This window comes from Taeniopygia guttata, chromosome 11, assembly GCF_048771995.1.
Source record: "Taeniopygia guttata chromosome 11, bTaeGut7.mat, whole genome shotgun sequence".
NCBI classification, from domain to species: domain Eukaryota; kingdom Metazoa; phylum Chordata; class Aves; order Passeriformes; family Estrildidae; genus Taeniopygia; species Taeniopygia guttata.
In genome coordinates, this window is record NC_133036.1 from 19,117,968 (window position 1) to 19,135,878 (window position 17,911).

At 41.9% G+C, this 17,911-nt stretch overlaps 1 protein-coding gene across 2 annotated transcripts in view; it reads right to left on the bottom strand.

The window, feature by feature from the left end:
* GARRE1 (granule associated Rac and RHOG effector 1) overlaps positions 1-17,911 on the bottom strand; it is a 59,816-nt gene that overhangs the window by 3,699 nt on the left and 38,206 nt on the right. Inside the window, exons 4-12 of one of the 2 annotated variants that reach the window (XM_030282103.4) lie at positions 16,161-16,301; positions 15,783-15,878; positions 15,483-15,644; positions 14,391-14,549; positions 9,738-9,835; positions 7,575-7,700; positions 6,125-7,104; positions 2,732-2,897; positions 1,747-1,881 (exon numbers count right to left, since the gene is read on the bottom strand). In XM_030282103.4, the coding sequence (XP_030137963.4) occupies positions 1,747-1,881; positions 2,732-2,897; positions 6,125-7,104; positions 7,575-7,700; positions 9,738-9,835; positions 14,391-14,549; positions 15,483-15,644; positions 15,783-15,878; positions 16,161-16,301 (2,063 nt within the window). The remainder of the gene's footprint in view (positions 1-1,746; positions 1,882-2,731; positions 2,898-6,124; positions 7,105-7,574; positions 7,701-9,737; positions 9,836-14,390; positions 14,550-15,482; positions 15,645-15,782; positions 15,879-16,160; positions 16,302-17,911) is intronic. The other variant, XM_072934499.1, reaches the window with a different exon arrangement.

Here is a 17,911-nt window from a genome sequence, read left to right on the forward strand (position 1 = left end):
CTACCTTCAGTTTAAATTTGTGATCTAACGCCTAGTTATCAAATAGAAATCTCTGACCAGATCTGCATTCTGGAAGGTTTTTTTCCTTGGTTTTTTTTTTTTTGTTTGTTTGTTTGTTTTTTTTTGGTTTGGTTTGGTTTGTCTGTTTGTTTTGGGGTTTTTCTTCTGTTTTTTTGTTTTGGTTGGTTGGTTTTTTTAGGAGGAGTAATTAAGGGCATGGGTTTGGATTAAAGCAGAATCTTTTATTTCATCCTTTTTGGAAAAAACCTAATCAGCATGCTCCAGTCAGGCTCCCATAGGTAAGCAGCCCTTTGCAGGTCACCTTTAGCACACTCGACCCTTCTACCTCCTCTTACCGCCCAGCTTTAGCTCTGGTTTGCTGTCAGGCCCTCGCCAACAGAACACTGTTCTTCCTACCGGTAACAGGAGACAGCAGTACTGTTACTTCGGCTGAGGTTTTGGTCAATGAAGCACCTCTTGGGAAACTTTCTTCTGCTCTCTTTAGAGCACTACATAAACCACATGCTTTTCTTCTTGCACCATCATCAGTCTCCAGCTATCTGCTGGCCTGGCATGTTAAGTCAGCCTTATGTGTCTGTTTTCCTTCCCTGCTGCTTTTTAAAAAAAATACAATTACTCCTTTTTCTGTGACTGTTTATGAGATGGCTCTTTCCTATTAATTTCAATTTAACATTCAGTGAAGCTCAATTTTTGTTCCCTCCCTATTAAGTCATGGCTAAGTGTAAAGATTCAGAAAGTAGCTACTCTTACTCCTTTCTGATAATACATACAAAAATAGCTATCCAGGTAGAAACTGTGAGAAACTGGCACTGACTTTTTTTTAATTCACCAAAAAGCAGACAGACAATCTTGTATCTATATACTGACTCCAAATTACTCTGTGACTCCAAACAAATATTTGGCCACTTATTTAATTTTTAGAAAAGACTGAAAAATAGTTTGAGAGAACAATTCCCGACTGGAATTGGGTTGGTATTCGTGCTTCATCTTGTGCCTTTTGTTACTATTGTTCTAACTACCCTCTGCTGTGCAATCACTGAGGTTCCAAAGACACCGAGCCTCCAGCCCTTTAGAAAAGCAGAATTGCTGTTATTCACACTACTGATAGAAATGGACTGTTGGTAGCTGGAAATCCTGGCTTCGTTTTTCCATTACTGAAATGATTTACAAAGGCAGTCTGGCCTTCTCTTCCTGCTGTAAGAAACAGAGGATTAAGCAGGCGTGTCTTTCCTACTCCCAGGGCAGCAGCAGCCAAGGTGAGAAGTCCCCACCAGGGTAGTGGCAGCTCCTCCCCAGTGCCACGCGCTGCAGCTGAGGCCAGGGAAGACACCCAAAGGCACCCAAAGGCACCGTGTCAGGCCCAGCTGCAGCCAGGCACTCCACAGAACCACTGAGGATCTCATGAAGCCCCAGGAAGGCATCCAAAGGAGACTCTCATGGAAGAGGGAAAGCATCAGATCTTTCCCAGACCTTCAGTGAACAGCTGGCTGTTTGCACAGTGCTGGTTTGTACAAGCAGAAAGCTGCTAATACAACCGACTTCCCCGGAATCCCCCAGTCCACATCACCAGTGTAGTAGCCACAAAACTAGTACCTTCTCCACAAACTCATGTTTGTGGAGACTTGTCCCATTGGCAGGAATTTCCTTGGTCTGGCTACTCAAATGAAATTACATATAAACAAAAAGAATCTTACAAAGTGGTCTGTTTCTATTAATTGTGCTCACCTCCTCTGCTTTACAGCAGCAACAAGGTCTGGCCCTGAGAACATGGAGAACAAACTGTCTCCGTTAGCTGAGGAGGTCTCATCGCTTGAGCTGGCAGAGTCTCCTTGAGTACCAGACCAGCTGTTTGTCACATCACTGCAAGACAGAAAGTTGTGTTAGTCCTTGTATTTACAATGCCTGGTCCAGACTGTGTGCCACAGTTGTGCTGAATCTTTGTCACAGGTGATACCTCAGAGCAGAACATTTCAGTACTTGGTAAAATGTGTCAGTAATACTTTTACTAGTTCTGAGTGGTCACATTAACTGCTCTGTTACAGCCTCTTGACATATCTTTAACTACAATAATTATATCAATTAGAAGCACCTCTCCTGGTCAGGAAGGAGAAACAAGTGATGCTTGGTTTTGGAATCACTAAGTACTTGACTTTTTCACTGCAAAACTGAGCTAGAACACATATCCATCCTACTCTTCTACACTAGAGACTCACAGCTCTTACATTATGGACAAATGGACAGAGAATCTTGAAATGCTTCTTGTGTAGTATATAGTTAAGTAATTTGGAAGATATTAAAAACTACAAATATGCCTGCTTTGAGGTACCTGCCTTTTAGAAGCAGTGGCTAAAATCTGGAAAACTGAATTCAATCAGGCTTTGACAGCATCACTTTTCATTAAAACTAGGTCTTAAAGCTGTTTTCAAATTACTCAGAGAAAACTCTCCTGAATACATCTGGGCTATAGATTCCTTATTTGCTCTGCTGGAGACACAGTCAGTGTCCATGCCACTCTAAGGATGACATCAAGCATGTCAGTGCCTTGGGATCAGCAAAGCAGGCAGGGTCACAATGCTCACTCTCAACAGTGAAGTGCAGCTTTCACAGATGCATCAGCAACTGAAAAAACAACCAGTATTCCCACCTTGTGCCAGGTGTGGGTGCAAAATAAAGTCACACAATAAACCGTGCAGCCTGTCCCGTCTCTTACCCCTCTGTGAAATACTCGGGGAAGGGCCAGGTTTTATGAGGATCATCAGGAAGAGGCCAGTTGCCACGCGTGGTGCTGGGACGGCGGACGTGCTGTGCTTGCCTCTTCTGTTGCATAGCCTGGTTCACCCCAGCAACGTAGCGCGCAAACTCGGGATCGGAGCCAACTGAGTGGAAGAAACCAACAAGTCCATTGCTGACACTCGGCTATTTCTGCTGCACTTGCCATGCTTTAGCCTTGACCATACCCCACAACAAAGTCATTCCCTCCCTGATGATAAATGCAGCCCGCAGTGGATAGGTCTTCATGGAGCAGTGAAGAACACTGAAGAGGAGTGTTTTACAAAGATGGGATACGCATCCATGGTGGGTAATAATTATCACATGGAAGTACACCTGCCCCTTGCATTCCATCAGGGAAATTGTGTTTGCACTATGATCATGTCTGTGCTGAAAGGTCCAATATCAGCAGACACTGATGGAATGGACACTGTACATTTATCCACACATGTGAAAAAGAGCAGAACAGTTACTGTGGTTGGTACCAGAGTACAACATGATTTCCAGCTATGTTGTGATCCTGCTTGGATCATACTAGAACACAGAGCGCCAAAACTGCCTCCTTCCTATAAGGATGAGACGATTCTGACTACAAAATATTTCAGAATAAGAATTACATTTACAGTAAAAAGCAGTTATTTAAAAATTCTTCCATTCTCAACGTGCTTTTTGTGTCCCAGGCATCCAATAAGGAATAAGCATGGTCTTGAGCAGACACAGCAAAAGCCTTAATCCAAAAGTGTTTCAAATGCTCCATTGATTAGAGCAAGCAATTGCTGTATTCAAAAGACTGCTGATAATGAGTCACTCACTGAGTTCCCACAGCTTCTCTTTCTTTTGCCTTGTTTTTCCTCCCTGAGAAAAAAGTTGGCAATCTGACTGGATGTATGGAAAATGTCTAGACTATATGCACAGTAATTGCAGTGGGGAAGTACTGGGCTGCTGGTTTGCCAGTCTCAGTTGGAGACTGAGTGGAGACTGAAGAACATCCAACAATCACACACAGCTCCAAAGCAGAAATTGCTTTCATCTGACAGCTCCCTACATTCATACTGCATTTGGAAGATACATTTCCTTTTTCTCATTTGACACATCCAGAAAAGACCTCCACAATGTTTTGCTGAATGCAAATTAAGAAGACAGTGAAGAAAACGTACTTTCTCTGCCTCCTTTATTAAGCAAGGACTATCTGAGAGCTGTCTAGGAACAAAACATCCCCACCAGAGCTTGTTCTCCCTCTGAAATATCTTTGTCTGTTTAAGATGAGGCTGGAAGCCAGGCAGTCCCTCAGATCTAAGACTAGAGTCTAGATGGATTCTGAAGGACATCCAGGCTTTTTTACCTGTGGACAGACAGCATTAAGTTCTAAAGTGCTGGTATATTCAAAATAGAGGCTTGTGTTAATTTTTACCTCACTGAAAACATCAGGTGAACAGTTTTTCATCAGATAGTTTTTTACTCCAAAAGACTGGTGTTACCAAATTCCTTCTGTTAGCTCTTATTGCAACATTCCTTCATCAGGTTCTTAGTGATGACTAAAGTACTACAAAATACGTTGTTGTGACTAGTTAGGCTTTCAACATGAAAAACCATAAATTTCAATTTTATAAATTCTTAATCAGCAGTTTTGCATCTGAAAAGAGACATCATTTTCAGACTCTAAAACTATTTATCAAAAAAGTAATGTGGTTTGTTTCAAATGACAAGTGTACAGTCCTAGGAAAACCTGGAAACGAAAAACGGCTTTCTGTTTTACAAATTTTTGTGTGACACTAAAGCTTAAAATGAAAATTTCTACACCACAGCTCAACCTGGCAAGTTCTATGAAGAAAAGTTCTTTCTAGTGGAAAAACATTCAGTTGGAAGGATTTTTGTTTGGTTTTGTTTTTTTAAACACCAGATCTGTGAAAAATACTGTCTACTTATTACTACAACTGTAGAAGCGGGTATCTTAATCCACTGAGCATCAATTATGGAACATGAATAAGTCACATTTTCCAAGTACCACTTTCTACATCCTTGACATTCATCAAATGGAATAAAACTATTTGTTTTATGTAGAGCAAAAGGAAAACACTATAGAAATATAATGGATTCAAAATGCTGAGAATGTCAGTCATTTGCATACCAGCCTTCTTTTCCCTACACACACACTGACTTAGTGCTTGCTGAGAATAATTTTGTCCTTCCTTGGAGGCCGTGATAATCCTTAAATCTATACCCTAAGTATGTTTAAGCAAGATGATGCTAATTCAGACTTACAGTTATTAAGCAAGAAAATGGTGGCTATTTTTGCCATAGAAACTACACTAATTAATCAACTAAGTTGACATAATAACTACCATAATTATGAGTCAAAGGAGCTGGTTTGAGACGCCTACACATTCCAAACACAGACAAGTGCAGATGAGCGCGGGAAACTGAGCCCTGCTTTGATAAAAGGTTTCCCTGTTCTCTGCTCCTCCCTCCAGGCACTTGCCATAAATGCACACTCCAACATTCCCGCAGCTGTGTGCCAGGCCAACAGAAGTTACATTTACAAGGTAGCAGCTCTGTAAGTTGTTCTTAAATACTACCATCAGAATCACAAATCACAGAATATTCTGAGTTGGAAGGGACCCACAAGGATCACCAAGTCCAGCTCTCAAGCCAATGACCCACATGTGGATTCATGTCTTACAGTCCATGGTCAATTTCTTGGTTTGTAGCTATTTGTTTGTAACTCTAAAATTTTATCTCAATTCATCTATATTTACAATTCATTGGTGGTCCAAACACATGGCAAACCTCATGACACTTGCTCTTAAGTCTCTAATCCTTTGACATCCAAATGTTTGATTGCAGAAACAGCTGTGGAACAGGAACCAGTATGACTCCCAGGGAACTGGGGAGCAATGGAGAGAGAATGGGGGACATGGGAAAGATGCAACCCGGCTGTATCCCCAGGTTACTGCTAAAGAGCAGGAAGAATAATTCTGTGGAGAGGGAACACGCCTGAGTTTGATTTTAAACAGTTTTACAAATTACATATGGGAACATAATCTGTAAGTATCTTTTCAGTACTCTGCTGTGCTCCATATAGGAAAGGTCAGACTAGTACAACTGGAAAAGGAAACAAGGAATTGGTTCCCATTCTTGCTTATGAATGAGAGTTTTAAGATCACCTTCTGTTAAAAAAGCAAATAAGCACATACACAAATCCCTGCTTGCCCTGGTCAGCACCCTTACATCCAGTGGGCAGCACGGGGAAATGACAGTTATCGCCAGTAATATCTCACAGTATTCTTTTACAAAAGACCCTTTAAAAAAGCATAATAAAGGAAAAGACACACACCTGCAGGGTCAAAAGGCAGGATTTCTCCCAACATCCCAAACACTCCATCAGTTTGGTCACGATTTGGCCATGTGTTGTTTCTAGGTCCTTGTGGTTTCTGTCCTAACATCTCTGCCATCATATTGTCCATATAGCTGCTCACAAGACCCAAGCTGTACAAATCAGAGCTTAAATCTGAAAAACCAGGATTGTTCCACTGATTTATATGAGACAATCCAGCTCCAACAGCCGGAGCTTGCTGCTGTGAGGAATTACTGAGCCATTTGGCAGGTACACGTTGCTGTGGTCCAATAGGCTGAAGCAAGTGTTGGTAATACTGCATTTGCTGCTTTTGGGACTGCTGCTGGGACAAGCCTTGCTGAGGAGGATGCAGTGGGGTGTGAGACACAGACTGCGGCTGCTGTTGAACTGCTCCTGACTTTTGTTCTGTTGCTGTAGAGGATGCAACAGAGTTCCTTCTTTTCACCATCGGAGAGGTCTGCTGGGATTTGCCCATGTTAAAACCAGACAAGAAATCTATAACATCTTGCATTTCTTGGTCAGTTGGTAAATTCATACCTTTGTCATCCTTGCCATCATCTGGTTTGAAGAAGCTGTCCCGTCTTTCCACTAGAAACCCATTGACGAGCTGGTTATTTGTGCTCTGCACCGGCTGCAGGGCCTCTGCGCTCCGAGGGAAGTTCCCAATGTTCAGGATGTTCTGCAACCGTGCGTCCATGTTAGTGGGCATTTTAGCTTTCTCCTCTGAGCTGGAACTTATGAAGACGTTTTTGGAAGGTGTATTGGGGATTGAGTAACTTCCTGTGTTACTTGTACTAGTGCAGGAAGTTTTTTTTGTAAACCGTGAAGTCAATTTTGAGAATGTCTTTTGCAGACCCCCTGAAGATTTGCTCCCATTCCCCGATGGCATGTCAACTTGGCTCCCAAATTCTGAGATTTCACGCTGTAACTGGATCTGAATACAAGGCAAAGCTTGCTCTCTGCATCAATAAAAAAACATGTATATCAAACCACCTAATACATAACTGAGTTTGTACTTTGGGGGAAAACATGTATTTCGATAATAGCTCAAGAAAGAAACAACAGCAAAGACTGCCAAGTCTACCAGCTACTTCTTATGGTAACAAAGCAAATTATTCCTCATATTTGCAATACTTTCAACTCCTTGAATTTTAGTTGTGCTTCGAGACCTAAATGGAGACCAATTCAATATAAATAAAGTCTTTTTGTAAGAGAGAAGCAAATACTTTTTAACCCTTGGATATGCCGCTGGTTTGGTTTTAAGCAGTCTCCTGTATCTCTGGATGTACCCAGAAGGTATCTGTGGGGATTAACAGTGTCTCGCTCTCAGGTTGGCTCCTGTTTTCTCCTTCTGATGAGCTGGCACTACCAAATCCCTCAGCACAGATTATTCAACGACAGCTTAGTTTGAACTAGAAAAGAGATGTACCTTCCTTCCTTCCACCTGTGTGTATCAAACACAGCAGTATACAGCACATCCACCAGCCCCAAAGTCTTCTCCGGATCCAGACTCCTCTGTAGCAAAGACATTGTTGCTGGATCTTCTTTCAGACACCTGTCATCATTATGTTTAAATTAGAAATGAAAATGCTCATTTTTTTACATTAAACAATTCTACCATATCAATCAGAACACAGAAGGCCAATAGCTGCACTCCTGCAGTACACAGGAATGTCTAGGGGTTCCTGGGCTGCAGCCTGAGCTCTGCCTGCTGTGGAGCACAGAGCTAAGCTAACTGCAAGGTTCAGCAGTGCACTGTGCTGAGATCGTCACTGACAAGAGCTCTTCAGCAGGCACAGTTCAGGCCCGGCAGCGACGGACACAAACACCACAGGGCAGGAGCCTGACACAAGCCAGCACACGGCGGGTCCTGGCGGATGGATCCGCACAGCCCGCAGCGGCGGCGGAGCCGGACCGGGAGCGCGGGGCTCGGGCGCGCTGCGCCAGCAGGGGGCGCTGCCCCGCGGCGATCCACCGACAGCGGGACACCGCGGGGCAGCGACACACGGCACCGCCACACCGCGACACACGGACACACAGACACTGACACACACACAGACATACACACACACACAGACATACAGACTGACACACAGACAGACACACACACAGACACTGACACACACACACACACAGACATCCACACACACAGAGACATACACACACACAGACATACACACACACACAGACATACACACACACACACACACACATACACACACACACACACAGACATACACACACACAGACATACACACACACACACACACACACACACACTGACACACAGACATACACACACAGACAGACATACACACACACACAGACATGCACACACACACAGACATACACACACACACAGACATACACACACACACAGACACACACAGACATACACACACACACACACACACAGAGACATACACACACAGACAGACATACACACACACACAGACATGCACACACACACAGACATACACACACACACAGACACACACAGACATACACACACACAGACAGACATACACACACACACAGACACACACAGACATACACACACACACACACACACACATACACACACACACAGACACTGACACACACACACACAGACACTGACACACACACACAGACATACACACAGACACTGACACACACACACACAGACACTGACACACACACACAGACATATACACACACACACACACAGACATACACACACAGACACACACACACACAGACACATACACACACACAGACATACACACACACACACAGACATACACACACACTGACATCCACACACACACACACACACACATACTGACACACATACACACACACTCTCGGTCCTTCTTCCCCTCCCCGCGGGACACTCTTTCCTTCCTTCCCCCGGGCAGCAGCACCAGGACACACACCGTACATGCATACATGCATTCCTTTTTTCCTTCCTCCCCTCTCCCGGGACACAGCACCGGGACTCTCCTCCCTCTGGGCGTGCCACCGGCACCACTAGGAACAGGCTGCCTCTGTAAGGAGTCAAGTGAATCAAATGTGTTGTACTGAAATTCCTAACACTGACTCCTTCCGAGTTAGAGACAAGTGCTGCCATTGCTTCCTGTTCCCACTCTTTGAACGGGAAGAATTCCTCACCAACTGCAGATCAACCATTCTCTACCAGGCAGTCACCTAAACTGGTAGAAACAGCATCTCTCGGAGCCCAGAGGTCCCCAGTTTGTGACAGCACCTGAAGAACAGCCCAGTGAAGAAAGAGCAAAGGCTCTCACATTAACTCAGCTGATTCTTGGCCTTTCTGGGCTACAGCTGGGACGTGCCAGGGTGGAGCACAACAGGAGTACGGGTAGGTTATTATTTCTGAAACCTTGTCTTTTATCATCAAGCTTTTACATTTTCTGCAAGTCTCAGTGCCCCAGCACTGCCTCTCTTGCCTTACGTCCCACAGAGGAATGGAGATGTTCAACCAGCCCAGAAAGAGATGCACATAATTGTGCACGTTCTCTCTTCCATTTGTACTGCAACAGTTTTCCCCACGTACTTCAGTCACAATCTGCAATACAGTATTTTTATTTACCATGTTGATGGAACTTGCACCACAATTCTTGATCCTTCTAAACTTATCTGAGGAGCATAGGCTTCTTTATTTTCAATCTGTGCAGTGTCCACAACCACCTAGCAAATACAATAAAAGAGAAAAAATTTTAAGGATTAGTTATTTTATCACCCCTTGTAGTTGAACTCCAATAATCTCCCCTCCCAGTCATGCTACAGATATAGAAAACCCAAAATAAAACCAAACCAACTCACTAAATCATTGTGAATTTATTTTAATATATAATTAGTTTAGTACAGAAACCTGTATTTCAAGGACTCAGTTCTTCTCAGTTACATCCTGTAGTAATGCACCACTATGTCATTACCAGCTGCTCTGCCTCCCTGCTGGTGGCTCTCATTGGCTTCACACAACAGGCCTCATTTTTGAGAAGTTCAGCACAGTCTTTAAGAGCTCCCAAACACCTACTCAGCAAAATGTTTTAAATAATTTCACTGTAGTGCATGGTATAATATAAACAAGTAATATCCAGCCAGAAACCCTTCAAAATTCCTAACATAAATCCCCCCTTTCAAGGTTATAAAATTCCACACCAGCATTTCTCTATTCTACCTAATGAAACTGTACTAATATTAATTCCTAATTAAATAAAGAGAAGGGATTGTTCAGTTTGTTGGACTCTGAGCCACCTGTAAGATGTCATGAAGACATATGGAAGAGGAAAGTCTTGAAAACCAACCCTGTGTCACGAATCTTTCTTTTCAGACAACTTTTCAGAAAAGGAATGGATTCACTTCAGCTTCATTTAGCTTTTAATTTACTGATAGTAAGTTCCATATTTGGTTCAGGCTTTCTGTTGTTGCCCAGTCACCGTGGGTTGGCCTTTTTGATAATTTCCATAATTTCCTATTTTGGTCATGCTGAAACAGCAGCTTTTTGGCAGCAGTCAGCAGTCCTTGCTTCAGTGACTAGCAGATTGGCTGTATCATTTATCCTTGAAATGGCAAAAGCCCTCAGGTATAAATAAGCCTCAAGGGACATTATTGACTTTGTTGCCATCACCTAACCTACCACTGGTCCTGCTCCTAACTGGTTGTCTGTTACTGGGTATGAAAAAATGTGAAACATAATGCTGAGTTTCTTCTCTCTCACTTTAACAAAACCATCAAATAACACTTAAACATAATTATTTCCCAACTTTCAAAAATTTTAGCATAAGGCCTTCTTTTCCTTCAGTCAACTCTAAGCATTTGCCCAGGATTATTAAATTTTAAACACATCTAAGCATGGTGACAAAAGGCCACATTATCATCCACCCCTGAAAATACCTTTCACTTTGTAACAGGACAATTCCAGTAGTCTCTTCTTGGTGTTTGTATATTTTAATTTTATTTAATTTGGTAATCTGCAATTCAGCCCTATTGCAGGGGTACTTCATAACTGTGATAACAGTTAATAACTGTTAACAGATAACTCCCTATAACTGTGAGAAGGAGAACGAACTCAGAAGTGATTGTTTTCAGCTCCCAAGAAAAATACAGTCTGCACCTCAGACCTGAAGTCAGACGTAAAAAACTCTGATTCGTGCAGGCCTGTGTCTGGTTCTGGTTTGGTTTGTGCCCATGGTCCCGGCTCTGGGGTGTTCCTCCCCCAGGACAAATCTTCATTTCTTCTCTTTGGAAAAAGCTTTACATTTCTCAACATCCGTCAGAGTCAGGACATCTGGGATTTAAACTTTACTAGGGGATGTAGGTGCTCCTGCAATGCATGTTGGTGTTTGCTATGGGAAGATCTACTAGCACAAAAAAAAAAAAAAAGTTTTATCTGTTAACCTCTTTGCATGAGGCCAATTGGAAGTTTTATTTCCACTCATCCACTGAATTCAGCTATTTGAATGTACATCATTTTTATTCAAACATGCAGATTTCATCAGCTGACCCAAATCTCAAAATGCAATTATTATTATATACATCCTAAGGTAAGAACTGAAAATCAGCACTTCAAATTATTGATGTTAAAAAACTACAGCCCAAAATAACCAAGGAAACTTAAGTCACAACTCATTGTGCTTTCCACACTTAAAGAGTTGTTTCTTAAAAGGCACAAGGACACAAGATAGGTTAAAACCAGTGAGACTGTCAAGTAATGTTTTTTCCAATTGGGCATTTAAGATACAGATCCTTACACAATTATGAATGAATGCAGACAGCCCACTATCTAAAAGCAGTACACCAAAGCCTACGTAATACTGTGCCATGATTCATTTATCTGCCTTCTTCACAAAATAAACACAAACACATCCTCCCTCCCTGCCTGGTGGTGCTTAGAGAACAGCTTCCTGTACCTCAGACATCCATTGTTCTTGTTTCACAGGTGCTTCCTCTCTCCCTCCCACCCAAAGAACTCTTTAAAGACCCAAATTACAATTTCTTGTCACTGCATGAAGCTACATACAAGCATAATTGGATGTTGTCAAAAAAAAAAGACGGCACACAGTTTATAAAGAAAAACCTCAACCCTCATCCCCTTCTAAACGGTAACAAATCAAAGTGAGAATGAAGGAGAGCAGGCTTGCAGGCCTTCTGTCGTGTGCACAGCTCACTTTGTGCCTTTGAAGAGTGCAGCCTGCTACTTTGACAACCTGAGGTTCACGCAAAAATCTTTGGAGACACTCAGGACTCAACAAAAGTGAAACTCCATAGCAGCACTGTCATTTGGGAGAATCTGTAAGCAAGTTTTATGGTGCCACTCTCCAAAAGTGATGACAAACCTGAAGAATGTCAGTGCTTCAATTAACAGCAGGTCTAACTCGTTATGTCTAGACTGAGGGAGAGCACATTTCCAGGTTCCTGAGTCCAAATGTGCCTTGTGCCACTCCTCAAACCCCCTCGGGCAGGCCTTGGGTGTGCACAGCACTGAAACCCCCTGGAAAGGAAATGGTGGAAGGTGCAGCATCCTCCCAGGCACTCCCCATCCAGACTCTCAGGAGCCACAGCTGCTCCTGGATTACAGCACACTCGCAGGGCTGCTGAGCATCTCCTTCCTCCTTGGCCCCATTTCCTGTCCCTCGCTGCGGACTCCCAGCATCCTACCACCAACTGTGGCAGCTGAAGACACAATCCCATTTAACCCTATCCTTTTTCCAGTCCTCCCTGCATTTACTAATATTTGATACATGTTTTCTTTCAAAACACCTAAGTAGAAATTAGATAAATCCTACTATTCCACAGTTTCTCAGTCCCTGCAAAAACACCACCTTCTCACGCCCCCCTGTAAAACTTCTCAGACAAAGCACTCCCATCTCCTGCCCTTCAACCCCTGTATCTCAGGAAGTAAGGATTGACAGCAGGAGCACTGCTGCTGACAGTGATGGTCTGCACCTTTGATTTTAGGCTGCCATTATATGAATAGTCAGTTGAATTCCAGTGTAATTTCAACCTACTTCTCAAACAGGTATTTAATATTAAGGGACTATCTAAGATCTGGTATCTAGTATCAAAGCAATCCTAAAGTAGAAATATCTGGCAAATTCATCATTTCCAATTTATCATTCAACATTACTGGATAACCTTTTAACAGTATCAAAAGCACATGGTTTAATTTGCTAGGATGGAAGGTCTAGGTCACCTAACCAGTTGTGTGACTTGTCTGAAAAACAGAGTTAAAAATATGCAGCTATTTGGGTCCTTTAATCACAAATTAATTACAAAGCCCTCATGGTCCCCCATCACCTTGAACAAGGAATCAACAACGAACAAGCAAGAAGCAATTAACTCACTGCAGGTTAAAGACAATAAAGACAATTAAATAATTTTTTATTTATTATTAATTAATTATTATTAATTAATAAATAATTAAATAAAAAATTTAAAAAAAAAAAGACAAAAAGAAGAGAATACTTGATAAAACTATCATGAGCTACAGTGTACCTTTATCCTTGCATTTCCTTCCTATGTTGAAGGTGCAGCCTTTTCCCCTACCCACGGGAGTCCAAAAATCCTACATGTCATGCACAAACACTTCACAAAGTGCAGCAATTGCAGTAATTTGTCATGGCAGCACAAATGCATTTTCTTATCAGAGTAAGTTCCAAGCATCTATTTGTACCAGCTGCTTAGATACTGTGAATTCCACTGGTTTTCTTCCCCTCAAGAACATATATGTCAAAGCAAGGCATTTAATTCTTCTGTCCTCAGTTGGAGATGTCAGGTAGCATTACCTGGTGCAGAGACTTGCTGGTTTATGCTGGGCAGTAAACTCAGCTTCCAGTCAAAGCAGGGACAAAATGAAAAAATGGCAGGTTTTGAAGCTAACTTGAGAGGGGGTAGATGTGTGTTTAGGTCTGTTTAGTTCTTTTTAACATGGTCATCTACAGATTTGAAAATATTTATATTTCTCTATGAAGTAGAAGTTTCATTTCTTGTGTCCCCTCTTGAAACAGAGACCAGGAAGCACCTGGTGCATTCTTCTGTTCCTGTCAACTACGGACACCACCTACAGACCCCCACTGTACAAGGACACACTTTGCTCAGAAATCAAGTTAACTGCAGCACTAAAAATAAAGCAACACAGAATAAGACACTGCAAATTAATTTCTAAACTCCAAAATAGCTAGCTTCTCTTCAGGGTGTTTACATAAACTTTGTTTTCCTGAGACTATTGGTAGTCACCTACCAGTCCAGCCTGGCCAAACAACAGCTGCACAGCAGTTTTGCAGGCTCCTCTCCACGTGGAAGGGCAGACCTGGTTCAGCACTTCAGTCACGGGAGAGTCGTCCCGGGGTGTGAGTCCATTATGGCATCCAGCTTCCTTGATCAACTGCAGCATTGTGTGCTGGAAAAAGAATAAACACTCTGTCCTACCCAACACATGATTCACAAATGGCACCACCAATGCTTCCAGATGGATTTGTCATTGTTCTGTGTGCTTTTCAAACAGCTATAATGTCAGTCTTATATAACTAGGAGAGTTCCACTGCAGAACAGAAATATGGAAGGTTGTCTCTGCTGTTTGGAACACAATACTGCTCCAAAATCATAAACAGTATTGCTGCTTATACTCTTGCAAACCAGTTTAATCAAAACTACAAAAAGCACTGCAAAGACAACAGAAAAGCAGCATTTTGAGCAACTTATTATTTCAACTCTTTCAGGAGCAAGGAACTGGGTTTATCTAAAAAAAGTCAAAGTGCTGATTAAAATTGCCCAAATTACTTCTGAATGGACATATTTTCCATTTGTTTATACTGAAAATACAATTAACTTCTCCATAATTTAAAATTCTTTTTAAAAAATTGATTCCAGTTTGTAGGATGACATCAAAAGGAACTCTGTTACAAAGTAGTTTTTCAAGTACTCCCCTTGGTACCAGGCTGGGCTGACTTATTTGTGCACCTAAGAAGATGAAGGCTCTGATACGCATCACTGACTGGGGAATCTGTAAGGGCTCACTTTTCTCTGTACTTCATAGCTAGCACATCTCCTCTCACAAAGTTCACAGATTCACTGCATCCTAGATCTCTATGCCTGTTATGCCTGTGCCTCTTGTATTTGACCAAAATTGCTCATGTTGTCAAAATGTTATCACAAACAGGCACAGCTCTACACTATTACCAACATCATGTAACCACAGCAAACCAGGCTGAAAAAAAAGCACTTTTGAACACAGGTTTGGCATGGAACTTCTATTACTGTTGTTCTCTACATTTTAATTAATTCTATTTTTCTCCTTCCATCTTTACCTCAGTGGTTAATTAGGAGTTATTACCGTTTTCAGCTTCAGGTTTTCTGCTGCAGACTCATTGAAGGAGATTCCTTTCAGAAAATGGGATCCGATCTGGACAGGGACAGTGGGCAGCTCACACTGAATGGGCTGAGGTGGAGTCTGTCTCCTTCCTGTTTGCTGAGCTTCAGCTTCACTGCAACAGCCCTGAAGTACAGAAGAACAGATCAAACAGAAGATATTAAGACATTAGAAAATCCTAACATGGGTCTGAATGTTTGTGTATTTTAAGTACCCTTTTCAAGGTGAGGGGAGATGAAAGAGACCAGGTTTAGCAGATCCTACCTGAAGACTTGCTTCAATTGCTTTTGGGTTCAAGTGGAAGCCAGCCTTCATTGCATATTCACAATGACCCAAGCTCTCCAGAGCCACTTTGTAAGCCTGACATGAAACAAAAAGTAGAGATAGCACAGGTGTGTCACCAAGGAAGCAAGCACACAGTCACTGTGTCTGGGTACAGCCAGGGACTGGTACAAGGATTTACCCCACCCACTTCTATGGCATACACACATTTATCATATACGACTCCAAAGCTGTAATGCCCAAATACCTCTGAGCTGCCTGTGGTACACAATTGTGCAGGAACACACTCCTTCCCTATTTCACTCCTTGACCCACTGACTGTACTACATGCACATGAAAGCAGCAGACTTGAAAAACCACCTGCAAAGCACTGTCAATTTTCATGTTTAGCTCTTTGAGCTGATGTTCAGGGATGGCCACGCTCTGTGAGCAGAAAAGCTGCTGAACTTCAATTCCTGCCAAACATCCATCACAGCCTCTTTCTCGCAGTCGAGATGTGGCCTGTAATGTACAATAAAAATCCAGGGTGAGGAGGGTCAGCAGTAAACTAGGTCAGGCTTAATCAAATTTCAAAAAAGAGTAAAAAAAGCCCACAGACTTTAAAAACTTCTACAGGAGATGAGAAGCAGCACCTGGGGGAAAGGACCTGGAGAAGACTTTATTATTACTTACTCAACTTCTACTGCTGCTTTGGAAGCAGAACTGTGACGTTAGCTGTACAGCACACAGGTGCTGGCAAGCACTTGGGTTCAGCATTGTTTGCTGTTACTATTTCAGCTCCCTGTCAGGGACAGGATCCTGTTACACAGCCCACACCATGGCTGTGGTTACCTGAGGACGGACTCATAACTCCAGCATAAACAGAAAATATGTTAAATCATGTCTACAAGCACTCCTGTGCTCATATGATGATACAATTCATAAAGTTAGGGGTGGTTATTGTGGTGCAATTTGAGAAGTGCCACACAATAGTAAAACCAACTTAGCACAGCAAGAAAATAGCTTTGTGTAATATGATTTTGAAAAACAAGAAATAAGCCAAATATCTACTTTTAGCTATAAAATCCTACATCATTGAGCAGGGTAAAGCAAATAGATGTGAGTTATTTTCCAGTCTAGGAAAGAGTCTTGCTCTAAAGCAGGATGCCCAAATTGGGGACTACAGCCAGTGGACAGAGGCCCACCTCACAGACAGAATGATTGCAGTTCCCAAAGTAAACCTTAAAGAGCAAAACCAGTTTTGAGCTACTGACAAAGCATCACCTTAAACTTCACTCTGAAGCAACAGCGTTCTCCTGCCAGAGAGGCTGATTTTATAGTAAAACAGTGGATTGCCTTCCACTCCAAAGAAAAAATTGGCAAATATTTCAGTATTTCACATCCCACTTCTATCAGAATTATTTACATTAGTCTATCTACAATGATGAGAGAGATTTTATTTATTTAGAAACCACATATTTTTCTTATGTTTTCCTGATACCCTACACAAATACTCCAAATCAGTAATTTCAGTCAATCAAAAATTGAGAAGTTTCTTCTATTGTTATTTTGGAACTATGGAGAATCTGTATTTTATCTCTGTCCTCCCCATGTATGTTTAATACAGGATTTGATTAGTACAATACTTGTATAAAACTATTTTGAAATATAGGTTTTGTATTTCTGAAAAACAGAAATAGGTGAAGTAGGTTGCTCAAAAGGTAAAAAATAAAGGTCCTTGATTCTGTGAAGCCAAGTTTAATTTTAATCACAGTTTAAACAAATTTGATAGCAATTGCAGGGCATTTCTAGAAACTCTAGTAGTTTTAAGAAGCTAAGTATATTACACATAAAATTAAATTATTTTATGCCAAAAAAGTACAGCTATACCAGGATTGGACCTGTTAAAATTATTTGTAATACACCTAAAGCACTCCCAAATCCCTATTTTATCCAGTGAAATAAATTTATGCTGCAGTAAAAATCACAAATAATCCCTCTGCATCCATGTAATTAATTTGCTTCCCTGTACCTTGCAGATGTTAGTGATAAATGGAGACCTTGACAGCATTTCTTGTCAGGATGACTAACAAGCCATGTGGGCCAAATGAGACTGCACAAGCACATGCTCC